At 36.9% G+C, this 20,033-nt stretch overlaps 1 protein-coding gene across 2 annotated transcripts in view; it reads left to right on the top strand.

Moving 5' to 3' along the window:
- The window catches only part of LOC119539563 (zinc finger protein 596-like), a 63,759-nt gene extending 45,120 nt beyond the window's left edge, over positions 1 to 18,639 (top strand). The window contains exons 2-5 of one of the 2 annotated variants that reach the window (XM_037843263.1): positions 11,649 to 11,734; positions 13,353 to 13,479; positions 13,996 to 14,087; positions 14,536 to 18,639. In XM_037843263.1, the coding sequence (XP_037699191.1) occupies positions 11,723 to 11,734; positions 13,353 to 13,479; positions 13,996 to 14,087; positions 14,536 to 15,813 (1,509 nt within the window). In that variant the 5' untranslated portion in view covers positions 11,649 to 11,722 and the 3' untranslated portion in view covers positions 15,814 to 18,639. Of the gene's footprint in view, positions 1 to 11,648; positions 11,735 to 13,352; positions 13,480 to 13,995; positions 14,088 to 14,532 lie in introns of both variants that reach the window. The other variant, XM_037843262.1, reaches the window with a different exon arrangement.
- The last annotated feature ends 1,394 nt before the right edge of the window (positions 18,640 to 20,033 follow it).

The following is a 20,033-nucleotide window of genomic DNA, read 5'->3' as shown; positions in this document are numbered from 1 at the left end:
CTGGAGGAGATAGGGAACCAATTGAAGGAAAAATTTCTTCAAAGACAGAGCCATGGAGCTTGAGGTTTTTCTATAAACTATAGTAATTTCACATTTTACTATAAGCTGCAAGAAGAAGCCAGGCTACTTCTATATTTTGCTTGGAGATCTCATCAGCTAAATATTCCAGGTCGTCATTTTCAAATTCTGCCTTCCATCCAACACCAGGACTCAATTTTGCCAAATTCTCTGCCACTTTAAAACAAGGATCGCCTTCCTTCCAGTTTGCAATGACACTTCCATCATTTCTGCTCAAGGCCTCATCAGAAGTATCTTTAGAGTCCATATTTCCACAGTTTCTTCAAAGCAGTTTAGATCTTTTCCATCAAGTTCCTCACAATTCTTCCAGAATCTTCCCCTTATCCATTTAAAAAGCCTTTCCAACATGTTTGGTATTTGCAAACTTAGCAGCACCAGCACTCCCCTCCTGGTACCAAAATCTGTTATAGTTTACTAATGCTGCCAGAATGCGAAACACCAGAAATGGATTGGCTTTTATAAAAGGGGGTTTATTTGGTTACACAGTTACAGTCTTAAGACCATAAAGTTTCCAGGGTAACACATCAGCAATCAGGTACCTTCACCAGAGGATGGCCAATGTCATCTGGAAAACCTCTGTTAGCTGGGAAAGCATGTGGCTGGCATCTGCTCCAAAGTTGTGGTTTCAAAATGGCTTTCTCCCAGGATGTTCCTCTCTAGGCTGCAGCTTCTCTCCACAGTGTCACTCTCAGTTGCTCTTGGGGCATTTGTCCTTTCTTAGCTTCTCCAGAGTAAAAATCTGCTTTCAACGGCTGTCTTCAAACTGTCTCTCATCTGCAGCTACTCTCAGCTTCTGTGCATTCTTCAAAGTGTCCCTCTTGGCTGTAGCAAGCTCACTCCTTCTGTCTGAACTTATATAGTGCTCCAGTAATCAAGGCCTACACTGAATGGGCAGGGCCACACCTCCATGGAAACTATCTAGAGTTATCACCCACGGTTGGGTGGGGTGCATTTCCATGGAAACAACCTAATCCAAATGTTCCAACTTAATCTCTACTAATATGTCTGCCCCCAAAAAGATTGCATCAAAGAACATGGCTTTTTCTGGGGGACATAATATATACAAACTGACATACCTACCCTCTTAAATTGGATCATATATCAAAACCCAACCTTTCTTGATGTTCAACATCCAATATATCCAAAGAAATTCAGTAATGTTGAAGGTAGAATGGATTCCCCAATTATCTAAGATATATATATATATATATATATATATATATATGAAAGCACCACATCCTGAATGAGAAAAAAAAAGCTAAGCCATTATTCATAGGAAAATTCTTTACTTTATATTGTGGAAAATACTAATCACTTAAAAGATATTAGCACTTGTTTTAAGGAGTTAAAAGAAATACAATGGCAGCATCACTTAAGGAAAGGAACATAAGGGAATTAGTAGAGAGGAGCAAAAAAGAATATAAAACAGAAAGAGCAGTGAAGTGCCCAAGATGCTGAACCACAGGTCGACTAGTACTGTATGCAGTGAAGATACTGTTTGTTCTAGTTTGCTAGTACTGCCATTTTGCAAAACACCAGAAATGGATTGGCTTTTATAAAAGGGGTTTATTTGGTTACAGAGTTAGTCTTAAGAACATAAAGTGTCCAAGGTAACACATCAGCAATCGGGTACCTTCACTGGAGAAAGGCCATTGGCATCTGGAAAACCTCTGTTAGCTTGAAAGGCACGTGGTTGGCATCTGCTTGCTCCCAGGTTGCATTTCAAAATGGCGTTCTCCTATTGTTGCTCTTGGGGCATTTTGTCTTCTATAAGCTGCAGCTCCTCTTAAAAGTGTCACTCTTCAGTTGCTCTGAGGTCCCTCTGAGCTCTTTTTATATAGGACTCCAGTGAACTAATCAAGACCCACCCTGAATGGGTGGGGTCACATTTCCATGGAAACATTCAATCAAGAGGTCACACCCTAATCAAAGGTGTCTCTGACAGTTGGATGGGTCATATCTCCATGGAAACAATCAGCAGATTCCAACCTAATCAGCACTAATACTTCTGCCCCCACAAGATTGCATTAAAGAATATGGCTTTTTCTTGGTGACATGTATATACAAACCAGCACACTGTTCTATCTCTGCACAGTCCACATGTGGCTATGGAGCTTTTGAAATTTGGCTGGTGCTACTGAGGAACTGAACTTTTAGTTTCATTTGATTTTAATTCAATGTAGTTTTAATAACCACATATGGCTAGTACTTACAGATTTGCATAGCAGAGACCTATAATGTTGGTAGAGGCAGTGAAAATGAATGAAATAGATTCAAGACAAAAATAGTAAAAGAATATGAAGAGTCAAAGATAGGGAAAAAGAATAATGAGGCAGAATTTCATGCAATAAAATTTAACATATTGCTTTAATACAATAAATCTCTGAATATGAATAGGATTATAAAAGCATAGGTGAAGCAGGCCTGCTCACAGCTTAGTTGGAGGACTCAGCAGATCTCCAACATTTTAAGATATACTGAGGTCAACCAGTTTCTTTAATAGATTCCAGAGGAAAGCAGTACTTTGCTCCTCTGTCAAATTCCTGCACTTCCTACTTCTCAAAGCACACACACCCTCTATTTTGCATTCTCTTTAAAGCAGTTAATAAATCTAAGAAGGGCTATATTCCAGGGGTCAGGCCCTGATTACACAGATAATAAACCAAGACTGGGCTTCATTCTTTGGTACACACTGTTCATTTTTATTGGATTTTCCAGACAATTACAAAATTATAACCCTCATGCTGTTGGACAGTGAAGAGTTAAGGTCATTTTGAATGGCAGGTAGGATGATTCATTCATTCCTTTATTCTTTCATAAATACTTCTGACTTTTTTATATGTGGAAAGAATCATTCTATCTACTGGAGATCAAGAAGGGGGAGCCAAAAACACTGGGTCCCTATAAGCAAAAGGCTGGAATTCTCAAATAAAATTGGAAATTTAATATATGGAAGATGAATAAATAGGAAGATTTCAATAAATAAATGCTTATGATGTGAGAAAAATAAAACTAGTTACTTGGGTGAAGAATGGAGGATGGGAGTAGTAGGGTAGAGGCCATAATACTCCTTAGAATAAGTTTAGAATGCTATCCTAAGGAAAATGGGAAGACAGTTTTATACCTGTTTTTGACAAGGAGAAATTAAGTAATATTCTAGTGCATAGTACAGTGTAGGATATTATTTTATTGTCATTTCATTCACAATGGGAATTTTACATTTGAAAGGAATCCCAGGTAATTTGCCATTTTTCGATTTAATTTTTCTATGAATATGGTGTCAATTTTGCATGAAAAAAATTAGAAACAAATGTTCATTAAATAATTTACTTTATGTTCCAAAGTAAATTGGATTTCATTCAATAAAATATCATGCAATATTTGTGATTTTGATTATCTACACTTTTTTTTATTGAGGTGAATTTCATGTAGCATAAAATTAACCATTTTAAAGTGAGCAATCTGTGGCATTTAGTATATTCACAGTATTGTGCTTCAGCTTTATCTGATGCCAGATATTCTATCATCCCCAAAGGAAGACCCACACCTACATAGCCACTCCCCATTCCTCACTCCTACCAAACCCTGTCAACCATTAATCTCATTCTCTAGTCTCCATAGATTTATCTATTCTGGATATTGCATGTAAATGGAATTATAAAAAAAGGTGAACTTTTGTGTCTGTCTTTTACTTAACATGTTTTTGAACTTCTTCCGTTGTTGTAGCACATACCATTACTTCTTTCCTATTTTGGGCTGAACAGTATTCCACTGTATGAATGTATCCCATTTTGGTTATCTCTTCTATTTTTTGGAAGAGCTTGAGAAGTATCAGTGTTAATTCTTCCTTAAATGTTTTATAGATTTCGACAATGAAACCGTCTTGTCTTGCCTTTTTCTTTATTCGGAGGTCTCTGATTTCTGACTCAAATGCTTTGCTTATTATTGTTCTGCTAAGATATTCTACTGCTTCTTGAATCAGTTTTTGTAATTTGTCTCTTTCTAAGAACTTGTCCCAACTGCATGTTTTCTAATTTGTTGGTTTACAATTGTTCATAGTATCCTCTAACAATCCTTTCTATTTCTCTAAAGTCAGTAGTAATGTCCCACTTTATTTCTCATTTTCGTTATTGGTGTTTTCTCTTTTTTTTCTTTGTCAGTCTAGTTAAAGGTTTGTCAATTTTATTGCTGTTTTCAAAGAGCCAAATTTGATTTTGTTGAGTTTTGTCTATTGTTTTTTCCCTTCTGAATTCCACTTATGCCTACTTTAATCTTTATTACTCCCTTCTTTTTCGTAACTTTGGGTTTAGTTTGCTATTTTTTAGTAGCTCCTTAAAATGTAAAGTTAGTTTCTTGATTTGAGATTATTCTTTATTAAACTGGCTGTTTAAAGGTATCTATTTGATCTAAACACTGCTTGCCCCTTTATCCCGTAAATTTAGGTATGTTGTGTTATTTTCTAATTTCCCTTGTGATTCATTTTTTTTACTCAATACTTGTTTAAATGGGTATTGTTTAATTTCCATGGTTCTGAGTTTTCTAGTTTTCCTTTTGTTCTTGATTTTTTGTTTCATTCCATTATGGTTGGAGAAGATACTTTGTGTGATTTTAGTCTTTTAAAAATTTTTAGACTTGTTTTTTGACCAGACATGTGGTCTGCCTTGGGACATGTTCCGTGTGCACTTGAGAATAATACATATTCTCCTGCTGTTGTGTGGAGTGTTCGTATATGTCTGTTAGGTCTAAGTGGTTTTTAGTGTTGATTAAGTCCTCTGTTTGCTTATTGATCATGTGTCTGGTTGTTCTGTGTATTCTTGGAATTGGAGTATTGACATGTCCAATTATTATTGTATAAATATGTAGTTTACTTTTCCTTTTTGCTTCATAATTTTGGAGCTGTTGTTAGGTTTCTATATGTTTGTAATTTTTGTGTTTTCACTGATTTGAGTATTTTATCAGTACATAATATCCTTCTGTGACTCCTCACAATTTTTTACTTATTTTTTCTTATATTATTGTATTCACCCAGCTCTCTTTTGGTTACTGTTTGCATGAAATATATTCCATCCTGTCTGTTTCAGCCTGTTTTTGTTTTGCATTAAAGTGAATCTCCTGCAGACAGAATGTAGTTGGGTCATTTTTACCATTCATTCTGCCAATCCTTGGTCTTTAGTTGGAGTGGTTAATCCATTATATGTGAAATACTTTCACATATATGTGAAACAATTATTTCTGTTATTTCTTTGCTTTCTGTATATCATATATATATATATTTGTTTCTTATGGCTTACATTACTCCTTCTTTGAGGGCTAATTAATTTTTTTGTAGTATACAATTTTTATTTCTCTCTCATTTCTTTTTTTGGACCCTTTAATTTATTTTCTTAGTGTTTACCCTAGTTTGATGGCTTGAAGGCTTTATATGCCCCGGAAAATCATGTTCTTAAGCTAATCCTTCCCTGTGGGTATGGACTAATTATGAAGGATCTTTGGTGAGTAGGATCTTAAGTTCACATGTGACCCACCTCATCCAGGATGAGTCTTAATCCTCTTACTGGAGTCCTTTATAAATGGGATGAATATGGAGAGAAGCTGAGAGACAAGGACACAGCCAAAGCTGAGAGAGGAAGCCACTGAAGCCAGAGGCTGAAAGCAGTGAAACCCAGGAGAGAAGGACTAGCAGATGTTGGCCTTGTGCCTTGCCAAGTGACAGAGGAGTCTCAGATTGCTGGTAGGTGTTCTTCAGGGAGAAAACATTGCCTGTTGATGCCTTGATTTGGACATTTTCATGGCCTCAGAACTGCAAACTTGTAAGTTAATAAATCTGCATTGTAAAAGCCAACCCATTTCTTGTATATTGCATTTCATTAGCTTTAGCAAACTAAAATACCTAGTGATTACAATAATCTTTAACATTATAACAATCTCTATTGAATTAATATTAACAGAGAATTAATATTAACAAAGGAGAATAGTATAAAATATCTCCAGTCTTATACAGCACCAGCAATCCTTCCTTATGTTTTTATTGTCATGTTTGCGTCTTTATACATCATGTGCTCATTAACATAATTTTATGATTATTGTTTTAGGTAATTGTTTTTAAATCATATTGGAAAAAAAAGAGGAGTTGAATACCAAAAATTCATTCATACTTAGTTTGCAAGAGCTGCTATGACAAGTACCACACAATGGGTTGGCTTAAGCAACAAGCATTTATTATCTCACAGTTATGAAGGCTAGAAGTCCAAAGTCAAGGTGTTGGCAAGGCCATGCTTTTTCAGTAGCATTCGAGTGATGACAGTCTTCTGTCACATGGTGATTTCTCTCTCCTCTCTGGGTTCAATGTCTGGCTCTTTGCTTCTTATTTTCATGTTCAATTCCTTGTGCTTATATACCACAGCTAGGGGCATGTATGACACCAGAAGAAAAGATAGAGGATAAAACTGGGACTGTGTAACTTAGCAAAAACTAGAGTGGACAATGATACACATTATGAACAGATATAAGAAAGTTTTTACGTGAGAGAGAACAAGTGAAAGTCAGCATTGCAAGGTGTTGTAAATGGGATGGAATGTGTGAAAAAATACAATCAGTGCAAACTAGGGTCTATAGTTTACAATAATACTGTACTGTTTTTCCATTGATATAACAAAGGCAACACACCAAAGCCAATGTCAACAGAGGGAGATATAAGGGAGGGGTATGGGATTCTCGACCTTGTTGTTGTTTCTCCTATTTTATTTTATATTTTATTTTTATTCTTTTCTTTTTTTCCATTATTTTCTTCTTCTTCTTTTTTTTGTGGAAGAAATGGAGATGTTCTCATATAGACTGTGGTAGTGAAAGCATAACTATGTGATTATACCAGGAGCTATTGGTTGTTCACTTAGGATGGATTGCATGCTGTACAAGTAAAACTGTTTAAAAATAAACAGAAAGATTCAAGTGCTGGAAAATATGTGGAGAGAGAGAGATATATACCTATTCACTGTTGGTAGGGAAGTAGAATGGTGCAGCTCCTCTGGAGGACAGTGTGGTGGTTCCAGAGGAGGCTAAGTATAAGGTTGCCATGTGATCCTGTAATCCTGTTATTTGGTATATACTTGAAAGAACTGAAAACAGGGACATAAACAGACATTTGCACACCTGTGCTTATGGCAGCAGAGAATACTATTTGCAATAGTATTGAACATGAAAATGGGAAGTGGCCTAAGGGTACATCGATGGGTGAATAGAAGGGTGAGCTGTGGTGTATAAATACAATAGAATATTGAACAGCTGCAAGAAGGAATGAAGTCATGAAGCATGCAACCAGGCTGTTCAGGTTTGCCAATGCTGCCATTATGCAAAATTCCACAAATGGATTGACTTTTATAAAGAGGACTTAATAAGTTACAGATTTATAGTTCTGTGGCCATAAAATTGTCCAAACTAAGGCAACAGCAAGAGGATACCTTCACTGAAAAACAGCCAATGGTGTTCAGAACACCTCTGTCAGCTGGGAAGGCACGTGGCTGGTGTCTCCTGGTCCCTTATTCCCAGGTTGTGTTTCAAAATGGCTTTCTCCAAAATGTCTCTCTCAGCCGCTCTGAGCTATTTCTTTTTGTGAGCTCTTATGGGACTCCAGTGATTTAAGTAAGACCTGCCCTGAATGGGCAGGGTCCACATCACTATGGAAATAATTTAATCAGTGTTTCCACCCTAATCAACAGACTAATCAGTCTGCCCCCACAAGGTTGTATTAAAGAATATGGCTTTTCTGGGGGGCATAATATATCCAAACTGGCACATTCCACCACTGAACTCCAAAAAGTCATGTTCTTTTCAATGCAAAAATACATTCATTCCACCAAAATATACACCAATACAAAATCCTAACATTCTCCTCTTGCTGCAGACCTGTGAAACTCAGAACAAGTTATCCATTTCCAATATACAAAGAGGGACAGTCATAGGATAAATGTTCCCATTGCCATAGGAGGAAATTGAAAGGAAAACAGGTTTCTCAGGACCAAAACAATTCCTAAAACCCACCGGACAAACTTCTCATTAGATTTCAAAGTCAGAGAGTCATTTATAGAATGATATTTTATCCTCAGGGCTTGAGAGAGCAGCACAGGCTTATGCAGAGGCCTTTTTCTCTCCAAATGCTGGAGTGAGTGCTCCAACATAGGAGACTATCTTCTCCTTGGCCCAACCATCCTCAAACATTGGGGCGGCACCCAGACTCTTCCAACTCTGAGGCACATACTCAACCCCTTCAGAATAGTGGAGTGGTGGCCAGGCTCTCCCCAATCTATAGGGAATGTGCTCCACCCTCTCTGAGGCTTGGGGTGGCAGCACTCTTCCTGAGCATTGAGGAAGAAGGCCTCCCCTCTGCTTCCAGGGCAAATGCACCCTTTCAATGTGCATGGGTTGCTCTGCTATCCTTGCTCAAGATTTCTTGGCTCCAGGCTTTGGCTTCCATGGTTCTGCCTTCTCTGAAGAAATTTTTCTTTCCGTCTGCCTCTTTTCTGTCACTTTAGTACAGACTGGCAGTAGTTCCATCTATACAGATCTCACACACACACACACACACACACAAAAAAAAAAAATGTTGGCTTGGCATGCAGCATACAAGCATCAAACCACTCAAACAATGGGATTTTCCACAAGTCGTTTCTGGGTAACTCCGTCTCCAATCCTGGCTTGTACTGAAATGGAAGTCAGGTTCCAGGTTTTGTTAAATCCTCCTGTGGGGCTGTAGCCTCTGGGGTTTCACTTTCTGGAAGCCCAGAGTTTTCCAGACCATCAGTTTCTGCTTTCTTTGTACCCAGGAGTTCAGTTCTCAGCTTATCTCTTTCCTATCACGTTTTACTGTAAGCTGCAAGGAGAAGCCAAGCTGCATTTTTGACATTTAGTTTTGAAATCTCTTCAGGTAAGTATCTGAGCTTAACACTTTCAAATTCTATCTTCCATCTGCCACCAGGCCTCAATTTTATCAAATTCTCTGCCACTTTAAAATAAGGATCACCTTTCTTCCAGTTTGCAATGATACATTCATCATTTCTGTGTAAGCCCTCATCAGAAGTATCTTTAGAATCCATATTTCTACCAACAGCCTCTTCAGAACAATCTAGTCCTTTTCTATCAAGCACCACACAATTCTTCAGGATTCTTTCCCTTAGCCATTTAAAAAAGCTGTTCCAACATGTTTGGTATTTGCAAACTCAGCAGCACCCCACTCCTGGTACCAAAAATACGTTCCAGTTTGCCAAAGCTGCCATTATGCAAAATACCTGTAATGGATCTACCCTTATAAAAGGAGATTTATTATGTTACAGATTTACAATTCTGTGGCCATAAAAGTGTCCAAACTAGGGCATGAACAAGAGGACACTTGCACTGAAGCAATGGCCAATGGCTTCCAGAAAACCTCTGTTAGCTGGGAGGGCATGTGGCTGGTGTCTTCTGATCCATTGCTGCAGGGTTCTGGTTTCAAAATGGCTTTCTCCAAAATATCTCTGGCCTAGCATCTCCAAACATCTCTAAGCATCTCTTAAATGTCAGCTCCCAAGCATCTCTCTAAAAGTCTCTCTGCTGCTCAGAGCTCCATCTGTGTGCTCTCTTACAGTACTCCAGTGATTTAATTAAGACCCACCCTGAATGGACAAGGTCCATATCTCCATGGAAATAATTTAATCAAATATTTCCACCCTAATCAACACACAAATCAGCCTGCACCCACAAGATTGCATTAAAGAATATGGCTTTTCTGGGAGACATAATTTATCCAAACCAGCACACAGGCAAATGAATTGTGAGGACATTGTTGATCAAAACAAGCCATAAATGAAAGGACAAATACTGTAAGGCCTCACTAATATAACTACAATGAGCAAATGCTGAGAATAGAATTTGAGAGCATAGGTATTGAGATAGAATGTGGACACAAATTGGGCAATCAACAATTCAGCAGTGTGGCTTATTCAATGAAGTTTGTTGTAAAGGTTCATAGATTGTAAGCTCTTAACAGCAATCACATGTGTTCCTGAGTTTTGACTGTTATTAAAGAGTTGTTTGTTTGATAAAATATTTATATTTCCTGTGGCACACTTTCTAATATAACCTGTATGGTCAGTTTATTTAAACAATATGGTTGCATGGAATCTAGAATGGGTAATGAGTTCTTGCTATTATGTATAAGTTAATATGATACCCCGATGCACCCCAGAGTATATGGAGCAGAAAATAAAAAATGTATTTGCAAGGAACCCTTGAGGGACTGGGGACAAATGTGAAAATATTAAAATTCCTCACCTATGGAATTCCTGATATTCCCACAAGCATTAGGGAATCCCAATTTAATAATTCAAGCACTCAATCTTGGGGCTTGCTCTTATGAAACTTATTCCCGCAAAGGAGAAGCTAAGCTTATAATTATGCCTGAGTCACCCCCAGAGAGCCTCTTTCCTTGCTCAGATGTGGCCTCTTTCTCTCAGCCAGCTGCAAATAAACTCACTACCCTCACCTCTATATGGGACATGACTCCCAGGTGTAAGTATCCCTGCAATGTGAGACTTGACTCCTAGGGATAATTCCCATTGTTGAGCCTGACCATGGCATCGTGGGATTGAGAATGCCTTTTTGCCAAAAGGGGGAAAAGAAATGAAATAAAATGAAGTTTCAGTGGCTAAGAGATTTCAAATAGAGTCAAGAGGTCATTTTGGAGGTTACTCTTATGCAATCTTCAGGCAGTTATTGCAAATTGCCACAGTATGCCAAGCCCCAACCAACATTATTCCTGAAAACCCTAAAGTATACCCTGGGTTCTAACTAAGACTCTATGAAAGTTTTACTTAGTAAGTTTATTTTTCCAGAAACTGAAGGTCTCCAGGTTCCTATGCCAAACAAGCCCTGAAACACAGATGTACCAGTCTCTCCAAGACTATAAACCAATTTCATTCCTTTTCCCCATAAGGCCTACACCCCTTTCCAGTATGAAGAACCTAAAATGGTCATTGCCCAGATATCCCTGAAGATTAAGAGAATGATCAAATGAAAGGGAGGAGGTGTAACTGGATAATTAGGATTTAACAAATGGTTATGACTACTGATTCATTATATGGATATTTCATTTTAGTTTCTAGTGTATTAGAATAGCCAGAAGGAAATACCTAACATTGTTGAACTGTAATCCAGTAAACTTGATCTTTGATAATGATTGTGTAACTATAAAATTTTATCATGTGGCCATGTGATTGTAAAAACCTTATGGCTTACACTAACTTTATCCAGTATATGGGTTGACGAGTAATAACATAAAGACATGCATGAAAATAACTCAGTGACTTGCATGTCCTTATCATAAATGAATGTATTCATATCTTTTTTATTAGCCATAGTAGCCAAGACCTTAATCTTGACCTTGGGAGAGGAAGCTACTCCTCCTTTTTCTCTTGGAGCATACGTCACGTCTTATTGATTGGACTGGGGTTACTCCTAGGTGAAGGGTAGGGATTCAGAATGGTGGGTCTGGAAATTTTGGCTTAAGACCAGAGACTTATGGATTCTTTCTCCATTCTCAGCTTTGCTAAGCTAGTGCCTATCTGGTTGTGAGTGAAAACCCAGAGGAAGACAATTGGCAACTGAGTTACTGACAATGCAATCACTGGTGAGTGGGGAATTCTTTCTACTGAAATTACAGGAGTTTTCAGATGGGCAGGTTTCTCCTACTGGCATGGTTAGTCTAAGTTCATTTGGAATATATCCAAGACTCTGAGATCCAGTTAATTTTATCCAGGCCTCTGGGATGGTTAAGGTAGATTAGGGGTTCATCAATAGTTAATCACCTTTCCAATGTTACGCTAACTTGTTCCAGTCTCCATTAAGGCTCTACTATTCACTGGAGAGATGAGAGAGGTTTTTTCTCATCCATCCCATGTCCTTATTGTGCTCATTGTTCATATTAATGCCTGCAAGTCGTTTAGTCATGCAGTGAACATAGGTGATAGGAGGAAGCACAGAAGTTTACAGTAAAGTAGGGAAGCTGATATTTCAGCAGTGCAGTGTTATAGATGCTAGGCTGGAGGGCTGTGCAGTGTTTAGAGGCACACAAGTGAGAGTTTGGTAATAGAAGAAAATGAGGAATCTATTTTCCCCTACTTCAAATTTATAAAGTTTTGCTATTATCTATGTGCACATTTTGAAAACTTTGAAAAAGATAACTAAAATTCTCCTTGCCCACTTGTTTCCAATTGCCCAGTTTCCATTTTTGTATATAAAACTTACTCAAATTTTATAAATGGAAACAATGATAAGAAGTATTCTTTCTTTAATTTTGGTGTGCAGTTTAGGAGTGGTAGTGTAGCAGATAGAGAAACATTTATGGCCCCATGAAAATTTTTGAATTAGAGACCCGAATGGATTATGAAGCTTCTTCTACTCTTGAACAGATAAAGAAGAGGAAGATACAAGAGACAATGAGCATGGGTATTTGGAGGTCCAGAGGAAAGTTGAGTTTGGAAGGTCTCATGCAAGTGGAATGATCCAGGCTAGGGCCGTCCTTCAGTATAGTGGTCTCAGGTCTGAGGTGTGTGCTGCTGAACCGTCTGTACTTAATGTTTCGGTGAACACCTGAGTTATGTAGAGTTGCTTGAGGCAGCATCTACTGATCCAAATTTCTGTATGATATCTGTTTAGTTCAACAGAATGTTGGACTTAGCTGTAAGGTTCTCTGCCATTGTAATGAATAATAGACCTTTGTTTATGTTTAGATAGGAAGTGTTTTACGCGTTAGCTCATTGGGTCTTTCAAGTTTGTGATAGGTTGTGAAATGATTTCATAGATGAATGTAAACTGAGGTCCTCTAGGGCAATAATCTAACCATAGTTGTGATATAGAAGTGTTGAATCATGGATATTGCTTGCCTTGTGTAGAGTCTGTAGATTTACTTGAAATTGGTGGAAATGAGTATTTTAGTTATGAGTGCTGAAATTCAAGTTGTATAATCACACCTGAAAATCATAATTACCAGTTTATTAGGAAATTTCCAGGTTATAGCATACCACATCTTGTGATATTCCTTTATAATGTTGGTTTATATATTCACTTCTGTGTCTATGTGTGTGAAAGGCAGATAAGCATTCACTACTAAGAATAATCTAACTTGATACTCAAAACAGAGTTTGAACTTTCTGTAAGCACTTCCTCAGTGCTGTCCTCTCAGACATCCTACTCTGGCCATTAGTAGAGTTGGCCCTCTTTGAATCCCATTACGTGTGCTGTTTTAGGAGTCAGTGACTTTGAAAGATGTAGCTATAGACTTCACCAAAGAGGAGTGGGCCCTGCTGGACACATCCCAGAAAAAACTGTTCAGAGATGTGATGCTGGAGAGTATCAGTCATCTTGTCTCAGTGGGTGAGTTTCTCAAATTTATCTATCTATCTAATATTTATTTTTTGGGAAGTGTCTAGAACGGTGTGTCCATAGTATATGTTTTATTTTTATTCTTTATGTATAAATGTTACTTTATAACATGTACAATGCCCTAAAATAAATTTGGTCCTCCACTCACTACTTATATCTAGTTTATCACCCCCCTAGAATGTAATCTTCTTGGCCACAGGTTAATGTCTTTTTTGGTACTCAATGTCTAACACTCAGGAAGAGTGCTGGGAATTCAATGAATATTTTCTGAAAGGATAAGTGGTGGATTAAATATTTTCTAAATATTTATTCTACTCTAAGAAGTTTTCTAATTGTCAGTATCATGTAGTGTTTTCTGCAGCCTGGAGTATTCCTTAATTTGATATTCTTTCCCAGATGAGTGTCATATTTGAAACATAATTATAGGGCCATTTGGGACTTTTGAAGCTTTTCATTTCCCTGACATTAGTCTTGCAATTTATTATTTTTGTTTGTTTGTTTTGGTAGTTGTTTCAAGTGGGGAAAGTGGTCTTAAAAAGCAAGAAATGATATCCATGCTACATATCTGCAGGAAGAACATATCTACCATCATGTCATTGGTAAGTTTCATGTGGGTGAACCCTAGTCTTCCAAATAGATACCCTGTAATGGAACAAATTATGAATTCAGTACAGTTGACTAATTTTAAGTAAGTTGTGTTTAAGTGCTAATCCAGAAAATGTCTGCAATGTTTGAATTTAGGGAAAAATTACCTGAACAAAAAAATAACCTGAGTTTTTGTTAAAAAAAAAAAAGAGATAATTGCATAAACATGACTCATATACCTAATCTTTGAAATATTATATTGTCTTGAAAATTTATGAGATAGCACTGCACACAAGAGAATATTTCTCTGCATGCAGAATAACATGTATATGTTACTAAAATGGGAAAGATATTAAATAGAAGCTCACTAAATGATAAGTTTAGAATTATATGTAGAGAAATGAATAAATGGATGTATATGGACAAACCTTTTACACTCTCTCATCTACTTCCCCAAAGCAGAGATCTCATACGCAAAAGAATGGCTTTACATGTAGTGAATTGCCAGAAGATTTTACTCACAGATCCAGAGTGATGCAACATACATTAACTCACATGGGAAAGAAACCCTATTTCAGCCATCTATTTGGAAAAGCCCTCAGTGAACAGTCATTTTTTAATCAACCAAAGCATATTTGCACAAGAAATAAATCATATGAATGTGACCTCATTGGTAAAGCCTTTATTCAAAGCTCTGGCCTTACACATTACAATAGAACTCCTATTGGAGAGAAACCATATGAATGCCACGTATGTGAGAAAACCTTCAGTATAATGTCTAAACTTAGGATACATGAGAGGATTCATACTGGAGAGAAACCCTATGAATGTCATTTATGTGGGAAAGCCTTCACTGAATGTTCTTCCCTGAGATACCATGCAAGAACTCACACTGGAGAGAAACCCTATGAATGTCATCTATGTGGTAAAGCTTTCAACAGAATGTCTAAACTTAGGATACATGAGAGAATTCATACTGGAGAGAAACCCTATGAATGTCATCTGTGTGGGAAAGCCTTCACTGAATGCTCTTCCCTGAGACAACATGAGAGAACTCACACTGGAGAGAAACCATATGAATGTCATCTATGTGAGAAAACCTTCAGTAAAACTTCCCAAGTTAGACAACATGAGAGAATTCATACTGGAGAGAAACCATATGAATGTCATTTTTGTAGGAAAGCCTTTGCTCAATGTTCTGCCCTTAGACGACATGAGAGAATTCACACTGGAGAGACACCCTATGAATGTCATCTATGTGGGAAAGCCTTCATTCAGTGTTCTGGCCTTAGACAACACAAGAGAACTCACACTGGAGAGAAACCATATGAATGTCATCTGTGTGAGAAAACTTTCAGTAATATTTCCCAACTTAGACAACATGAACGAATTCATACTGGAGAGAAACCATATGAATGCCATCTATGTGGGAAAGCCTTCAGTGTATGTTCTTCCCTGAGACAACATGAGAGAACTCACACTGGAGAGAAACCATATGAATGCCATCTATGTGGGAAAGCCTTCACTGTATGTTCTTCCCTGAGACAACATGAAAGAACTCATACTGGAGAGAAACCCTATGAATGTCATCTATGTGGGAAAGCCTTCACTCAGACTTCTGGTCTTAGACGACATGAGAAAACTCACACTGGAGAGAAACATTATGAATGTCATCTGTGTGGGAAAGCCTTCATTCAGTGTTCTGCCCTTAGACGACATGAGAGAATTCACACTGGATAGACACCCTGTGAATGTCATCTCTGCGGGAAAGCCTTCATGCAGTGTTCTGGCCTTAGATGACATAAGAAAACACACTGGAGAAAAACCCTATGAATGTCATCTATGCAGGAGAGCCTTCATTCAATGTTCTGGCCTTAGACAACATTTGAAGTCACACTGGAAAGAAATTATGAATGTCATTTATGTAGGAAAGCCTTCATATTGTAATTCTTAGACAACATGAGAAAACTCATACTGGAGAGAAACCATAAGAATATCCATGTGTGGAAACCTTAATTTATTTTTAACCTTAGACAACATGAGAGAACTCAAACTGGAGAGAAACCCTGTGAATTCCATACATATGAAAGGCTTCAGACACTCTTTTGACCTTAGACAACATGAGAGAACGCATACCACATATATTTTGAACATAGATGAGACTTTAGCTCTTGAGTTATCTTTTAAACATACTGGAAAACTTACACACTGAAGAAACACTGTAATCAGTTCTCATAGAGCCTTTAGTCATCCTAACTGCTTCAATCTAAGCCAATTCATGTTGGAGAGAATTGATATATCATCTTTGTAGCAAAGCCATTAGTAGATGGTCTGATGATATACAACACAAGAAAACTCATAATATCAATGCAAGGGACATGGAAGTCTTCATCCCCTTCTATGATAGACTAACCACAGAAATCATGAGGGAAATTCTGTGTCTGTAGTCAATTTGCCAATGCTTTAATTTAATATTTGTCCTTTAAAAAATGAGTGAACTCCATAGGAGAGAAATGCTGGTTCTGCCTTCAACCAAGCACTAGCCTTGGTGTGCAGTAAAACACTCAGCATAGCAATGACTAGTAAAATACGAGAGAAAAGTCTTTACCAGGAGGATGGAGCCTTTTGGGTAAGTGCCAGGTAATTAGTGCTGGAGAAGTTATTCAATGAAAAATCACACAAAATCATTTCATACAGCAGCACTTGTAGGGCAAGTGATAATTTAAACTGTATGAAACTCTTATATGTGTCATGTATGAAAGAATATATTCAGTGATCGTTCATTCCTTAGCATTGCTGAAAAGACAATCTTAAAGTCAATTTTGGAAAAGCTTCAGTGGATGTCAAATCTGAAAACTTGTAGTGTAAAATAAAATATATGAACACTTGAGCACACAATTCAGCAAAAAATCAAGAATATTAAACAAGTCTTACTATTGAAAATACATGGGATAATAATGTAGGGTCATGAAGTGACCTGGGTGTACTGAATGGTGAATTTTGTGGAAAGTAATATAAAATGATATTAACTAAGATGAATACTTACATATATGTAAGCAACAAAGGTTGCTGAAAATCTAGTGTTAGATTTTAGACATTTTAGTTGTTTTATGCTGCTCTTAAAAAAAGTCTTACAGCACTCTGGAAATAACTGAATGCTAATGCAAGCATTTAGAATACCATATTATGATTCCTAACTATTACCTTAGTGTTATATATTGTTCTTGGCAAAGGTGAAAACAAATATGAATAAATTAACACACTTTAAGAGTAGAGTCTGATGGTACATAAATACTCCTCTTCTAAAATACCATTGAATACTACCATCAAATTTAGAAAGGAACTAAAGATAAAACTATTTAAATACAATAAAACATGTCAGTCCTGGAGAATTGTGGGATGATTAGCTAGAAAGTCCCCAGATTCCAGAATCTGTTTGTCATTCCATACATTAGAATGTTATTGCAAATAGGCTTTATCAAACAGGAACATAGAGATCACAGCAAACAAGGACATGAAGTATATTGAAGTACTTGAAGGTTTGGAGAGTGTCCCATTGTCAGGAGGTATGCCTGTGCATCACTTCCAATTTAGAATAAGGGGGCCTTTCTGGTAATACCACTACTCCCAGACCACAAACCACCCTTGGGAAGGAACTTCCAGTGGGGAAAAGGAAAAATTGAGATTGCAATTTTGCAGTTGTAGCCTCATCAGGCATCTCCCTGTTCCTACACCACCCAAAGGTTAGTATTTCCCAACATGCATTAGAGTGCCTTGTTTCCCTTACACTGCAGTGCCTAAATACCTTTAAATGGGGTCACCACCCAGTAAGTTGTTCTTCCTCATAGCCTTTATGTAGTTATTGGAGCCAATTGTTCCAGTGCCCTCTTACCCCACTGCAAGTAGGTGATAGGGAGCGTGAGGTGTCCATGATATGCCAGGTAGGTAAACCTATTGTGTCATTTGTGATGTGAATGAGGTGGCTATATCTGATTGGAGTGCAGTTGGCTATATGAATATTTTGCTAGAGATGTTTCTCCACAGCTACCACAGAGGTTCTGGCTGCCACATTTTGCATGAGAATTGCTGTCACTTATACAGAGTGTGTATCTAAAATAGTTTTTGTCTATAGTAAAACTCACCAGCTTTGTTATTCTGTACCTTATGTGAATCAGTAGAAACCTCTTTTGTTGTCCACTATATTGATGTCTCTGCAGAGGCATGGGGTTTCTGTCACTTGGGCATCTATATCTAAGAGACCATGAAGGTTTGTATGTTTTTGTAATTAAAGAAGTTATAGATTTCCAGAAAAAATCATGTAAAAAAATATAGGCTTCCTGTATACTCCCCCCATTATTAATACTTTGCATTAGTGTGGCACCTTTTTGCAATTGAAGAAACAATATTATAATTGTTTTATTTGCTATAATCCATGGTTAACATTAGGGTGCATTTTTTTCCTATATATCACCTTATTATTAACACCTTGCATTAGTATGGCACATTTGTTATAATTCATGACAGAACATTTTATAATTGTATTATTACCTATAGCCCATCATTTACAATATGGGTCACTGTGTTGTATAATCCTGTTTTTTTAATTTTTATTCTAGTGACATACAACCTAAAGTTTTCCCTATTAACCACATTCATGTATATAACTCATTGCTGTTAATTACACTCACAATATTGTTCTACCATTTCAACCATATGTTCCCAAAATGTTACAATCAGCCCAAATAGAAGTTCTTTACAAATTAAGCATTAACTCCCTATTCGCACCATTCCCTGATAACCTATATTCTGGATTCTAACTCTATGAGTTTGCTTATTATAATTATTTCATATCAGTGAGATCACACAGTGTTTCTTATTTAGTGTCTGGCTTATTAGACTCAATGTAATTTCTTCAAAACTCAACAATGTTGTAAGCATGAACCAGAATGTAATTTCTTTTTAATGCTGAATAATATTCTTTTGTATGTATATACCACATTTTGTTTATCCGTTCATTGGTTGATGGACACTTGGGTTACTTCCATCTTTTGGCAATTGTGAATAATGCTGCCATTAACATTTGTGTGCAAATACCTGTTTGAGTCACTGCTTTCATTTCTTTGGGGTATATACCTAACAGAGGGATTTTCAGGTCATATGGTAGTTCTATACATAGCTTTCTGAGGAAGTTCCAAACTGTCTTCCACAGCATCTGCACCATTTTACATCCCCACCTGCAATGAATGACTTTTCCTATTTTCCCAAATTCTTTACAACCCTTGAATTTTCTGTTTTTTAAAATAGTAGCTATTCTATTGGGTGTGAAATGGTATCTCATGGTTTTGATTTCTGTTGCTTTAATAGTTAATGATGTTGAACATCTTTTTATGTTCTTTTTATCCATTTGTGTATCCTCTTTGGAGAAATGTCTATTCAAGTCTTCTGCCCATTTTTAATTTTTTTGTGTGTTTTTTATTGTTGAGTTGTAAGATTTCTTTATATGTTCTAGATATTAAACACTTATCTGATATGTGGTTTCCAAATATTTTCTCCCAGTAAGTCAGTTGTCCTCACTTTTGTGATAAAGTTCTTTGCAGATAAGTTTTTTATTGATAAGGTCCCTTTTTTCCTATTTTCTCTTTTTTTGTTTTTGTTTTTGTTTTGTGCTTTGGATGTAAAGTCCGAGAAACCATTGCCTAACACAAGACCCTGAAGACATTTCCCTATGTTTTCTTCTAGTAATTTTATATTTTTGTTCTTAAACTTAGGTCTTTGATCCATTTTGAGTTTATTTCTGAATGTGGTGTGAGTAGACTTGGCAGCATTGTCAAAAATCAATTGACCATAGATGTGAGGGTATATTTCTGAACTTTAATTTGATTTCATTGGTCAGTATATCTATTCTATTGCCAGTACTATGCTGTTTTGACCACTGTAGCTTTATTATATGTTTTAAAATC

Source organism: Choloepus didactylus, chromosome 7 (genome assembly GCF_015220235.1).
Source record: "Choloepus didactylus isolate mChoDid1 chromosome 7, mChoDid1.pri, whole genome shotgun sequence".
Lineage (NCBI taxonomy): Eukaryota > Metazoa > Chordata > Mammalia > Pilosa > Megalonychidae > Choloepus > Choloepus didactylus.
This window is presented reverse-complemented; position numbering and strand designations above follow the sequence as displayed.